This window comes from Gymnogyps californianus, chromosome 4 (genome assembly GCF_018139145.2).
Source record: "Gymnogyps californianus isolate 813 chromosome 4, ASM1813914v2, whole genome shotgun sequence".
Lineage (NCBI taxonomy): Eukaryota > Metazoa > Chordata > Aves > Accipitriformes > Cathartidae > Gymnogyps > Gymnogyps californianus.
In genome coordinates, this window is record NC_059474.1 from 65,810,529 (window position 1) to 65,824,536 (window position 14,008).

Here is a 14,008-nt window from a genome sequence, read left to right on the forward strand (position 1 = left end):
GTGTATGATATATACTCTAGTTTCTTCTCCTCCCTTAAATCTAAAATTAAATTTCCATTGAACTGTTGCCTTGATAACTTTTCTTTGACAAAGTTCTGACAAACCCCATATATCTAGGTAGACTTTTATTTTATTTGAGGCTTCTATGCAGAATGTTAAACTGACAATACAGGGAATACAGGAAACAAGTCCTATTTCAAGGTAATTTTCTTCAGTGTATGGTAAAATCCACATCCTATAATTCTACTGAAGAGTTTTGTGAACAGCTCAGTCATCAGGTTAGTACTATTTATCGGTTCAGAGAGATCATAGATACATGTGGTGGAAAACACTGGTTGTTTAGCTATGAACCACTTGGAGTAGTTAAATTTTTCTGCTGTTTAATGAATGTAGAACTTTTCTACACTTGTGTTATTTGATAAGAATGCAGTGAACCTTATGCCACCTTTGTCTTGAAAACTATGAAGCTGTTAATTACAGAAATAAATAGGATTCACATTTCACCAGTTTTAGCGCAGCACTGGGATTCTGTTCAGCCAGGCTCAGAACAACAGATTTTCATTTATGTCTTCTGCAACAAAGAAGAAAATGTTATTAACATTTGATGCTAAAGAGACATTTTTATGCTGTATCACTATCAAGAAAGTGATACACTAAAGCTTCAGAGGGCTCATGTAGGGGAACGCTATCCCTAACAAAAAACAAGTGTGGTTGCTGCTATCATATTCAGGAGCCATTCATTTAGACCCTTCTTGATAGGTGCTTTTTTGTTTCTAGTGTTAGGTCTCCTTGATCTGTTCGTGAGCCAAGAATCGTTTCCACCCCCTCTTCACAAATGACTGACCCTAAACCCCTCTTTGGATGAACAATCATTGGCAGCAGTACATGTGTATTATGATAGCTCCTCGCAGCTTACTTCCGCACGTGGTTTGTGACTGGTAAATTGTCATCAGAACAGCTGGAAAAATTCTGGGAAGAGTGAAGGCTCTGCATGTCTGACCTCTGACCAGAATCAGCTTCCACTTTAAATTTAGGAAGTTGCTAGTAGGATTTTGAACACATTTCTTCAGTCCACGTGTTTAGCCAAATGCCTTCTGTCACATAACTGTTCTAGGATTAACCTGTTCTAGTGCTACCCTTGCTTAATGACTGGCAGTATTGTTCAGCTGTCACTCAGGGCTAGATCAGAAGAAGGTACATTGCAAAAGACTGCCTTAGGTTGAATGTAGTCATGTAAATCTCAAACTGCTATCATGACAGCTTCTGTTCAGCTGCTGCCTAATTCTAGAGACATCACCAGCACAGTAGTACCTAGCTTTTCACTTTCCTAGAGAAGTCTCAATGTGGATTGAGCTGAACCAAGCATATGCCTAGCCCATTTAGGATTCAGAAACTGTCCCTGCCTCTGCCTAAGCCTCCTGATGCATGCAGTCTGGTGGGCACCATCTGAGCATGTGTTGCATCTGACAGATTAGGTAAAATAGACGGTTTGGCCTGCAACTACAGCGTGATGACAGCATTTGTGTTGTATATAGTAACCTAGAGGTGAGCATAGTTACCTGATCAGTGAGAGATCTTGGTTGTTTTCCCTACTTGGCTTGAGATCTTTAAATGCATTTTCAATCAATATGCTTTGACCACTGATGATTTAAAACTACAAGCTCGCTTTGCCTTTCCTTTGGCACTGAAGGATAAAACAGAGTGTTTCTTGAGAGGCAGACATGTAGAACATACAGGTTAGACACCACACAGGAATGATTTGATATTTTGTACAAACTAACTCCCAAATTTTTCCTCATGAAAAAGATGACTTTTTTCTATCTTTGTAAAACAATTCAGAACCTTGCACCTTTTGCAGCCTTGTCGTTACTTTTCTGTTTGCCTCTGTGCACAGTAGCCGTGAGCTTCTGGCTACAAATTCTTTCCCATATGTTGTGGTCTGAGAATGTGCCTAGTCTTGATAGGAACATTTTGTCCTGTACATCTGCCTGTTCTTTTAAGTTTACCTTCCTTAATCCCAAAGCAGTGGCACCATTCCTTCAAAGCAATGAGTTTGTCTTGGTCTCCATCGCACTCTTGGAAGAAACGGGTTATACAGTGTTCCATGGGAACAAGGGAGGCTCTCAAAGGCGCGAGCTCCGAGTGTGTTAATAATCTGAAAGAAAGATCTGGTATGTAGAGCTGTATTTCATTAACAAATCATCAGGATCATCAAAGATGATCTAAGCTGCTAGAAGATGACAATGGTGGCTTTGACAAAGATGCCCCGGTGGATTCTGTTGTGGTGCTTCTGTAGTGAATCTGTCCCAGGTCGTTTTAACTGCTATTTGTTTGCTAACGTTTTTTTCTAGAACAAGTATTACTGTGACTTGTTCACAACTCATTAGTTGTGGAGTTTTGCTGTTAACCTTCAGGAGGTCAAGCTTGCGGAGGTGCTTAGCTATGTTCTAAGAGAGTAGGTGTGATCAGCACGAGGTACTGAGGGCCTGCAGCCTTGAAACATGGATCCCACCATCTGAGTCACGTTCTCAGAAGCTGGGGGCTTGCTCTGAACTGTGACACTGGTGCTGTCTTACCATACCTGTTCCTTAAACTGAGACACTTCTGTAGTATTAGTTGAAAACTATGGGTATCTCACTAGTGAATTATTGCTGACAGGCCTCTGTCCTTTGTACTTAGCCTGTTGCTCTTAGCTTCAGTATTAACAGGATCTCATGAGCCTTGTTTTCTTCCAGGATCAGGGCATTAGTAGCTATTAAGACACTGGACAGCTTGAGATGTAATACATGATGATTATGAAAGGCAAGAGGATAGCAGGTTCTGACCTAAGACATGGCTCCAGCAAAACAATGAGGGAAGTTCTGCGTTAGAGATGAATGCCTCCTTGGAAAGAGGGGGATACTGGCTTCTATCAGCTGAGGGCCTGGTCCTGTGTGTAGAGAATCCTTCGAGTGGTTTAGAAAAGTAAAACAGCCTGAGCTTAAACAGCAAATCGGAACTGAACCCACAAACTTTTTTTTTTTACCTGTCAACAGGGTGCTGATCAAGCTGATGAAACTGCCAGTGCACAGGATACACATACATGTGATAATTTTTCTCAAAGTCGTGCAGGAGCAGCTCAACTGCGTGGTCACCAGCCACGAGGCGCTTGTCATTCTGGTAGATTTTTTTGACCTGAACACAACAGAGAAATTGCTGTTTTTTTGTTTAGGGATGAAGATCTGTCCTGAAGAGAACTAGCCAGCAAGGAAGTGGTTTGGAGAAATGAAACTTGATAAAATACCACTGGGGAAATGGGGTTTAGTGTTTGTGACCATACACAGCATGAAAAGTTTGCCTCAAGTAGTCCAGATAATTTTTGTTGCTGTCCATGTCAACTTTGGTAGTAACTAGAAAGAAAGTGAAATTCCTGTGGCCTAATCATCAGACTCAGGTAAGCAGGGAAGTAGCCTCAGGTTGATAGGAGATTAAGCCAATTTTATCACATTTGTTGATCTTCTGTCCTGAGGCAAGTAACTCAGCTTTCGGTGTGAAATAAACCATCTCAGAAATCATCTAATTCATACCATTTAGTATGAGATGTTCTGGGTAGGTCAATGTCCCTTTTGGTAACTGTGTAAGTAGTCGTCGGTGTTGCTCAAGCATATTTTGTATAAACCTGCTGTGACCTACTGCATGCACCTCCTACTCCAGAGTTAGAGTAGCCCAGGTCTTGGTTTGACTTAAACTATTTTCTAACAGTTATGGCTTTTAGGCAGTCATAACTGCCTATAACTGCATCTATATCTTCAAAAGCAAACTACTGTCACCAATTCACTTGACATAAACATTCTCTAAAAAAAAAAAGGCTCAATGGTAATAGATGCTTACTCCATTTTAAGCCAATGTACTGTGATGCTGCAGATCTACTGGATGGTAGAAAGCAGCTCTTTTCTCTTAAAACTGAGCATCAAACTTGTGTAATTTTATAGCCCTTGGTGTAGATGAACAGTGTATGTGGCTGTATTAGAAAGTGCAAACGATACCCTTAACTGAGTCCATTTTCAGGTACTTTTGTATTGATGGCCAAGTACAAGGTGTGTCTCAAGAACAGAAGAGGAGCTACTTTTGGTTGGTCCAAGACAGGGATCCCCTGCCCCCACGAGAGTCCCCTAAACTCTCTATTGTAATTCGGTCTTGAATCCTGCTGTGTTACTGCCCAGTCACTCAGTCTCATGAGGTCCTTGAGCAGTTTTCTTCATGGTGAGTCCAAGTCCTTCCTTCCTTCCTTCCTTCCTTTGCATATTTGTGCATTGTCAGCAGACTTTGTCCACTACCTTCCTCTTCCAGGTCACTTAACAAACGCTGAATGGCACAATTCCGTTCAACTCATGGGACTCCACAGGTGAGCTCTTGGCTGGCTGTTCCCTCTTATTCTGTCTTTTAATTAGTTGTCCATACCCAGACCTTCCATCTTATGCTATGGCTGCTTAGTTTCCTCAAGTCCTTTGGAAAATGGTATTGACTGCGTGAATTGGGTCATCTTTATCTACGTATTAGTTGATCTTTCCAAGAGGTTTGTCACAAAGCACTTCCCTGAACAAAAGCTGTTTCGTGTCTTCTCAAGCGAACAATGTTTATCTAGACGTGCACTAATTCTGACTTTTCTAACTCATCTGTAGACACTGACTTCACAGTAATACACTTGGCTTGCATTTGCTTGGACAAAAGGAACATTCATAGCAGAAATGTGTCTCAGCTTAAAGGAGTGCAAGGGGACATGTAAGTGTATTTTGCAACTTGTGAATCTAATGGAGTCTAAATTGCCTTAACCAGAAAGGGAATGCTCATAGGAAATGGGAGAACTCATAAGATATGAATCACTTTTTTCACATGGTTAGTGTGGCTCTAACAATGTAGCTGCATGGTCTTATTTGAAAAGGATTGCTGACCTTATTCCTTTGCTTTTCAGTTAGAAATCCAGAAGTATCCAGATCACGTTCATAATATTGCATAAGGATGTTTTTGAGCCAGTCTCGCATCCGGAGGGGGAACTGATCCACTTCATAATCAGTACAGTGGGGGATGTCTGTGCCAAACAGGAAAGCTTTGTTAACAAGTGATCTGTTAAGTCCCCATTTGAGCATTTCTGAGCCAAGTTAGATTTGATTCTCACTAGCAAACTTCCAGTTAAGCTTGAAATTGATGGAGCTGTTAATACATAAAATTGGGAGTGCAACTAGTGGGTTCAATTATAAATCTACAATTCTTTGGTGCACATACTTAACCAGTTGTGCAGGCCACAACTTTTATGTATTTGTGCAGCTTCTGAGCAGAGTTGTGCGGTACAACTGTTATCAGTCCATTGCATGAAAGCAGAGTTCTCAACAGCAAAGGAATATTCTGGCTGAGAGTGCACTTTCCTCCCAGGGTATGCAACAATTGAAGAGCTTGGAAATCAGTTCTGGCTTTTAGATCCTGACTTCTGCATTTGACATCGAAGTAGTTTGGGGGGGGGTTTTTGGACTTGACATTTTCATTTATTAACTGGCTGTAAATACTGGTTTTCTGGTCAAGGTATTAAAAAAAACATCTTCAGATGCTATAGCAATGGGAGCATGTAAGACAGTGCGGGGGGGAAGACAAGGTTGACAACAAATTGGTGTAAGCACAGGAGGGATGTCTTTAGGACTCAGATGCTTAGTACCCTTAATTATAGAAAAAGTGACCTTTTAGACTTGTTTAGGGTTTGAAGGTCTTAATTAGCAGGTAATTGATGCAGAAGGGGGAGAGCACAGGAAGAAAGCAGATAACAGGGCTAGCTGGTGGTTAAGGCTACTGGCTCTTTATACCTAGGTGAATTCTTCATAGAAAAACAAGCCTTACATTTGCAGGAGCCCATATAGTCTAGGTGCAGCTGGCGTCCCATTTTTGTCCCTTCAAGTTGACATTTGGTGCCAAAGAGTTGACATGTGCCATCATAAGTCTTATTATCCGTACCACAAACCTAGAGGAGGAGAGAAAAATTCTCATCGCTCATATAGGCATTACAATAATAAAAGTATCATTAACATATGGTGTAGCCATATGTTGTGAATATCCACAAGGAATACATGTGATCAGAAGTATTGAAAATTGTAGTTGTTACATGCCTACATAAGGATTAGTTGTCTGTACTTACACACCGAGTTTTGAGACACTTGAATTTATTTTTGTGTGGTAGTAATATAGTTTCTGAGATGGTACAGGATTATTACATAGGTATGTACTAGTATTCAGTACATGCTCCAAAACATCAAATGGATAAATAGAACTTTTAGTGACAGGCAAAAGCTATGATCCCTGAGAGACTAAGTGAAGCAAATCACTTAGGTAGTACGTAGCTACATGTGTTCCTACTATTCTCAAGTTATAGTCAGTGAGTTTGGGTACTTTATACTTAGTTTTACTGGAATCGCCCAAACCCACTTGCATGCTTTTTAGGGTAGAATTATTCTAAATAATGTCAGGGGAATGTGTTATCTTGTAAACATCTTAGTTGGCTTTCCCCCATGCTGGGGACTGAATGAAATACTTACATGCTCATAGTCTTTGGTAGAAGGGCAAGCAGCAGGATCTTGGCAAATACAGCTGGGTTTCCCTTGTTTGTCCGCATGGCAGACTTTACCTCTTTTGCAGTGGAAGTTCCTACATGGGTCTAGCGATCATAGCAAGAAGGAGGGACTGTTAGAGGGGATGGGACGAAGCCAAGTGTTTCTGTCAGGTACTACTGACAGTCAAAGCAAAATACAGCCCAATATGCATCAAGAAGTCAAGTGCTTTTTGGAAGTTCGCTAAAATGCAGCTGGATCTTGTATTGAATAAAGCAAGCCAAACTTTAAATGAGGATTTTTGTGAGATTTCTAGCAGTCCTAGGTTTGAGTTGGATGGGGAAATAAATTTCTCAGAAAAAGCTATTTCTTCTGTAAGGACTGACATTCACTTCCAGCTTCCTTTGGTGAAACGTATCCCATCTGTCCTTGCTGAATCCAGCACTGGCACTTGTCCCACTCCTAGCTGAATTCAAGCTACTGTTCTGAAACTGAATGGTTTCAATGCAAGGTAATTCCCATTCCTGTATAACTGACACAAATTTGTGCACCGTCTACAAATGTTTTTCACAAACAAATGAGTAAATCCAAGGGTGTATGGAAGGCATTCTCTGGGAACATAACTGTGATGCAGGATTATGCACAAGCACAGTTCAGTCATGTGAAATCGCGTGCTGCCAAAGGCAGAAAAGAAATGCAGACCAGCAGATTCCCCATCTGTGGAAAGTTAGCAGTTACATGATGGCTTTGCTTGTGGCTTACCCAGGAGAGCTTTCTCACTCCTGTTGCTTGCACTTTCTATCTCACCATAGGAACTGCCTGTAGTCTTAACCTGTACAGTCACAGAGACATAAGCAAAAGTTATAGTAAATCTTGAGAAGAAAAAAAATACTTGGACAAAATTTTTCCAGGTAGAAATATAAAGCTGACTGAGGCACAGTTTGCTCTGCTTGCAGCAGAAAGAGGTTGCCATGCAAAATGCGTGAGAGGTGCATAAAGCCTCTGGAAGTATTAAGGTTCTCTGTTATTCGGACAAAAAAAAGTAGGAGGTGGAGAGAGAGAAGCAGGAACTCAGTAAGGCCTGAGCGAGCATCTGGAGTTTCTGCAGTACTTCACATATAGCAGCATAGTGCCTCGGTTGGCAGAACTGGTGCTTCCAGTCTTAGTTTGCACCAAGGCCCTCCAGGTCAGTGAGCCTGAACTGCGTCTCAATAGTGCCTGGGAGCAGCAGCAATGTGAGCTGCCAGGCCAGACACATGAAGCAGGAGGAGAAGGGAAGGAAGCGTCTTCAGTTCTGACCCTTCTTTGGTGCTGTGGGGAGGTGCCTGCCCTCTTTCAAATGGATGCCTCCTATCATCTTTTTAATATTACAGATCCTTATTTAACAGTCATAGGAAAACTCACTCCTTTCTTTTGAAGAACACCCCTGATAGTCCACTGGTTATCTAATGGCTGACTGGGGTACGGGAGACCTGGGTGCAACATCCTCCTTTGAAGGGACAAAGCCCACATCCTTCATCTTGTGTGAAAGTGCCCTAGCCACTAGGATCATAATTATTCCAGGGACTCTAGCCCTGCCTTTCCAAGCTGTTCACTTTAGTATGGTAGTGTTTAAAATCTTTGGGAGAGGGGAGTGAACAGCCTTCCTAGTCGGCTTGAGACTGGGTCCCACGTTTTGTATCTGTGTATCCATATTTATTTGTATGTTTCATTACGCAGCCCATCGGGGCTGGAGCTCTTACATGAGTTGTGCTCACTTCCTTTCTGGTACAATTAATCTAAATATTACATGTGAAGTGACACAGCATGAACCAGATGAATAGTGAATAAAAGGGGAGATGAGACTTCTGCATATTAATAAATTATTACACCTGATTTTCTCTAAAATGTCCTTTTCAAAATTCCATCAGGAATTTAAATTTGGGGCTGGTTCCTCCCCCCCTTTTTCTAGTATTCCAACTTTATTTTAAAGAGAATTTACCTTATCGTCACTTTCCATTGAATTAATGCTCTGAACAGAGCTGCTTGTTTCCGGTTGTGGCTCGCTGTCAGAATTAGGTGGCTCATGATCATAATCATCTTGTTCAGAGTGAATAAGGTCTTTAATCTTGACATCTTGATAATCCTCGGTCTTTCTACGAACTGCAGTGTCATCTTTGGTGGTTCCTTCCCCTTCGTGCTCAGTATTGGTGTTCTCCTGGTCATTGCTCTGGATTCTCTCCTCTTCCTCATAGGCTGCTTCTTTCCAGGTATTGCTGAGATATTCCTCACCGTCAACATCACCACTGTCATGACCATCATCGTCAACGTTACTGTCCTCCGTATCTTGTCTTTTCACCACTGTGTCATGATCACTCTGATAGTTTACTTGAATATTGTCTTTCCTCTCTTGGCTTTGCCATTTGTCATCCTGATCTTTGTTATGTTTTTTTTGAGAGAGGGGAATTTCTTCTTTATAGGGCTGCTTCTGGCTGTTCTCCCTCTCTTCTTCCTCTAGGTCAAATTTCTCACCATGTCTCTTGGTTATCCGGATAGGTTGACTGGAATCTCTCAGGATTTCATCAGATTGCATACGGTTTTCATTTTGCTGTCTTCTGTGTTGGTTACCTTGATTTGTCTGGTGGCCTTTGTGCTTCATATCTCTGTAATCAGTTTCTTCACCCCATTCCTCACCCTCTTCTTCCACACCTCCTTCTTCATCGCTTTCACTGTTTTTTTCAGATAGGCCAACTGTATTTTTGTTATATTTCCATGTGTTATGCTCACGATCAAGACTGAGAGAATCCACCGGATTTTCTGCATTGCCCAGAACATGTCGATTGGCCATATTGCTGTGTTTTTCATGCCTACTGAACTGGTAATGCTCAGAGCTAGACTGTTCTCTGCTGCTGCTTCCAGAGTCACTGTCCTGGTTATCAGAAGCCAAACCTGGTTTATTGTGCAGTGCAAGGAAATTGATGCTTTTTAGGCTATTTTTCACTTGATGCTCACTACTAGTTCTTCCTTGTTTTCTAGTGGTCTGGGGCTCATCCCTGTGCTCAGCATCTGGTACTGATACCTCTGGCTTTAGGTTTTTGTGACTGGGCAGCAAATCACCCTTGTCTACATACCCTGCATTCTCTTCCTTTGGGACTTCAGGATGAATATCTTCAGTCTTAAAAAAAAAAAAACAAAAAACAAAACAACAAAGAAACCCCAAAACAAGTAGATTAATAAATAAATTTATTTGAAGTCAATGCAATGTTGTTTTTGCCTTGCATTGCAAAGTATGACACTGACTTTATTTTCTTTGTAAATGCTCCTCTTAAGCTAGCTCAGAGCATGAAATTCACAGCTGATGTCACTTCCATTGCTCAACAAATTTGTTTATCTGTCCCTTCTTTTATTGCTGGAGTTTCTGTAGAAGTCTATGGAACTCTATTTAAGATCTCATAGGAGATAGATGCATATGGGTGTCTTGTGAAATCTCAAAATACTTTATTAGTAATTTAGTGTCATAACTTCAGGCACTTGTAGGCTACAGTAATTATCACTTACCTCAGAGAAGAGGGATGTGATACTATCTTTATCACACAGATAAATGAGAGGCCTGGGAAAAGAGGGGCAGGGGGAGAGAAAGCACCTTTCACAAGGTGTTGTGGTAGTAATTCCTGAGGGGTGCCCTGCATCTTAACTATTTCATAATCAATGTATTCATCTACTTTGAGTCTGATACATCATTGTTTCCTAGCTGAATTCACCAGGAACTATTGTATTTGGTGGCAACTACTGTATCATAAACTCACTAGCAGGAGTTGTAGGTGTTTGAGTGGCTTTTTTTTTTTTTTGCATGCTGTCAAGCCAATAGCAAAACTAGTAACTTCAGTGGAAAAGGTTCAAGTGCTCCAGGAGAAAGCAGGTACTGAAATGACTGTTAGCTCTTGCTCCAGCAATTGCCTTTCTGCTGCTGTTAGCATCACAGCAGCTGCTGGGTGAGTACAGGCACTTCCAATAGCAGCAACATCTGATGTATTTCTGAAAAACACCTGTGGATGTTCAGTGTTGCTTATTGCTTACTACAATATAGCACCTGATGCTGATTGTCCTTAAAGCTTTTGGGGGGTTTATTTATGAAGATGAGGCCTTCTTAGTGCCCAAGTTGCTGAAATAGCATTTCCTTTAGTGTGGGCAGAGTCATGACTGCTTGGAAACAAACACTCCACTAAAATACGTATACAAATTTAAAAACATGGGAGGATTAGAAATATTAATTTGGCTCTTGGCAGATCAGCTATATCCTATTTCCTAATGTCAAGGTGGTTTTTGAATGTTTTACAAGTTTGTCTTCTGCCTAATATGCTTGCTGATGCAGGAAAAGTACTAGGCAATATATTCACTACATCATTTCCAACTAACTTTTTCAGGGAAAGATTGTATGTTTGCTCAAATCTAACAGAAATTCAGTGAAGAGCTCTTCCAGATTAAATGCACATTTCTTGAAGACCTTATAAAAAGTGACCTATGTGTTATCAAGCATCTCAAGTTGATACTAAAACATTTGAAAATTAAATTTCAAGAACAGGGTTTTTTACATGTGTTTTTGGGCACTGCTGTGTACAACATAAGTCTTTAAGTTTAAGCAAAAAGTCTTCTGTGAAGGACTTCCAGTTCTATAGAGTTAGAAAATATAAGGCCAAACAGTCATTAAGATTGTCTATTATGGGTGCCTGTATTTGAAGCAGTAGTTTGAGAGAGATGTGGCTCATGTCTTGACAGGAAGCCTCGTTATGCACCACAACCTCAATGCAGAGATGTGCCTGGATGTAGCTTTCAGCTGCTGCTTTTTGTTATACTTTTGTCCCCAGGATAAAATAAACTTTTAGGACTCAGTTGCTTGTGAAGATACTTGGGTCTCTTAATATGATGGCAAATTTCAGTCAATGTAGCTGTAATTAGCTACTCCTAGGGGACAACTGGCCTTTGATAGATGTTTCATATTCACTTGGAACTGATGATTCATTGGGTATTGCAATGTTTTGTTTTGATGCAAGTGTCTTCTGTATGAGTTGTTTCTGGGAGACAGCTGTAGGCTGCAAACTAGTGTTTACACCATAATTTGTTCTGCTGGATACTTAATTAGGAAAAGTTAATTTTTTTGTTTTCATAATGCAGAGCACCATCTGGACTGAGATGAAATGCATCTGGAAAGCTGCACAGAGTGGGAAATAACTCATAATATAAAAAAAAAGGTTAGCATAAGAGTTGGAATTTTGCATTTCTTACTACAGAGCATGCTCTGAATTTAGTTGTTCCAAAACATTCATTGGCTTGGAGCCAAGGTCCATTGTGTCTGAACCACAAATGCTCACCAGAATGGTGCAATAAAAAGAAATTTTAATTTGGGTCAACCATCTATGCAAAATTGTGAGCTCTGTCATTAGCATGCCTATATGGCATAGGGCTGCTGAAGTCATCTGTCTCATTACCATCAGGGCTGTGTATCTGGCTTGTCAGCCACAGTGTACTTTTCCAAGGTGAGTGGTATCTAATGCTCTGTATTCTGAATAATGAAACATATGGTGGCTGAAATTCTTACATGTTTGAGACTGCATATGATCACTTGGTGTGATAAATTGAGGATTGCATCCTCCTTGTTTACTGGAGCAGCGATAACCACAAGTTCGACTGTTAGTGGAGCTTATTGTTTGTACAAATATGGGTGTAATGACTATATGTGGCGATTCCTTTTAAGGTAGTTTTTTCAAATAAGTGAAACTTCTATTGTGAGCTTTAGATTTTTGTCCTGTTCTGTTTCTACCTATGTAATATGTGAGGCATGAGATGCTTGGTACTAATTCTTGGGGTGAGGGGGCCTACATTTTTTTAACCTAAATCAATTTGCCAACCACTACATATGTGCTAATGTGTTTTATATATTTGAGATGAATAATACAGGTTGCCTCTTAGTGTTTAAAGAACAAGAAGAGTACCTTTTCTGGAGTTTTCTGTCCACGGGTTCCAAGTTTGTAGTTTAAGGGATGGCTCTAGAATAGACAAATATATTCAATATTTGCATGTAAATAAAAATCTTGTATAGGTCAATGGGATAACATAGAGTATTCACAGAATGGGAAATTAAGTGCCCAGTGATAATAGCATGATGAGGACTTACTGGAATAGCAAAAGCTGATCCTACAAGACAAATGAAGAGAGCTACGGCCTTCATGCTTTTCAGATCTCGTAGAGGACAATAGTTAATGGTACAGTGGTAGGGTTTAGAGGTTTCCTTTCTGCAAGCAACATGAAAAGAAATAAAGTTAGAATTTGGGTATAATTGTCTAGAAATGACTGATGGAAGCAACGTAGTGGCTGCTGTAACTTGCTTAGTCTGAAGACCCACAAAATTTCCACACAGCGTCCAGTTGTATGTAAACTCAGGTGTTAGACCAGCTTATCTAGAGGACGCTTTGGTCTTAGTTCTTTTACAGGACTTAAGCTGTATGCTGTGTTCACAAACTCTAGTGGTGTTACTGAAAGGCAGAGTTATGAATATACATAGGTTCAGCCCTGTAAATCTTTATCCACTCTTCTGAGATACTACTTTGTGAAAAATGTCCCTTTTTATTTAGTTCTGAGACAGTGCCTGTTTGTGGCATCTCTACGGCCAAGGTGTCTCCTGGCTGCTCTCCTTTGTGGCTGTAGTAGGAAGAATTAAGTGGTGAAGTTCTGCCCAGCAGGTCTCAAAGGCCAGAAATGCTGTCCAGGCTGCTTTACGGATGGATGCAGTCCTGCTTTAGAAGCAAGAAACCCAACTCTGCCGCACAGTAGTGTGCGAGATGGATGGCCGGAAGAACATGCAATACATTAGGAATTTCTTCAGTCTATGCTAATATCCTCATGTGAGTGAATGACAGGCAACTCATTTTTACCTCAGATGTCACCAGCAAATTTTCTCACTTTTGCAGTGCACATGAACTGGAAGTTTCTATGGCTGTAGCTGTATCTCTGGGAAAAGCAAAAATAAACAAGTCATTGTTTCTGTTTCCCCTTCTTTTTTTTACTGTATTGCTTTCTTATTCTTTTTAATTTCCTCCTGTTCTTTTTTCTGTATTCATATGGGATCAGTGGGATTTCACTCTGCTTCTGTTTCTGCTCTCATTCTGCTGGCTCTTCTTCCTTGGAAATTGTCTTCTCGGTCTTCAGCCCCTCCTTGCCCTTTAAAATATTTTCACTTTCCACCTAACATATGTCCTTTTTCATTGCTTCCTCCTTTCCTAATGAAATGCGTATCACCGTGTCCTTCGTTGAAGAACATTGTGTCTTTTGCTGGTTGAACTCCCTGGCATATGAAGAAACTGGCAGTGGTTTCAGCCAGTTAGATCAACCGTATTCAATCACAGGAGGCTCAATGTATGGTTTTAAAATGTTGTTCACCCAGATGGCTTTTCTTGGGGAGGAGG

At 40.7% G+C, this 14,008-nt stretch overlaps 1 protein-coding gene across 1 annotated transcript; it reads right to left on the bottom strand.

Annotated features, from left to right (window-relative positions):
- Positions 1-542: 542 nt before the first annotated feature.
- Positions 543-12,774, bottom strand: SPARCL1 (SPARC like 1). Its single transcript, XM_050896339.1, has 10 exons — positions 12,721-12,774; positions 12,539-12,592; positions 8,551-9,723; positions 7,332-7,401; positions 6,558-6,676; positions 5,866-5,986; positions 4,932-5,068; positions 3,026-3,174; positions 2,007-2,155; positions 543-571 (listed from the first exon to the last, which is right to left on the bottom strand). Exons 1-10 carry the CDS (start codon positions 12,772-12,774, stop codon positions 543-545), a joined length of 2,055 nt encoding a protein of 684 aa, XP_050752296.1.
- Positions 12,775-14,008: the final 1,234 nt, after the last annotated feature.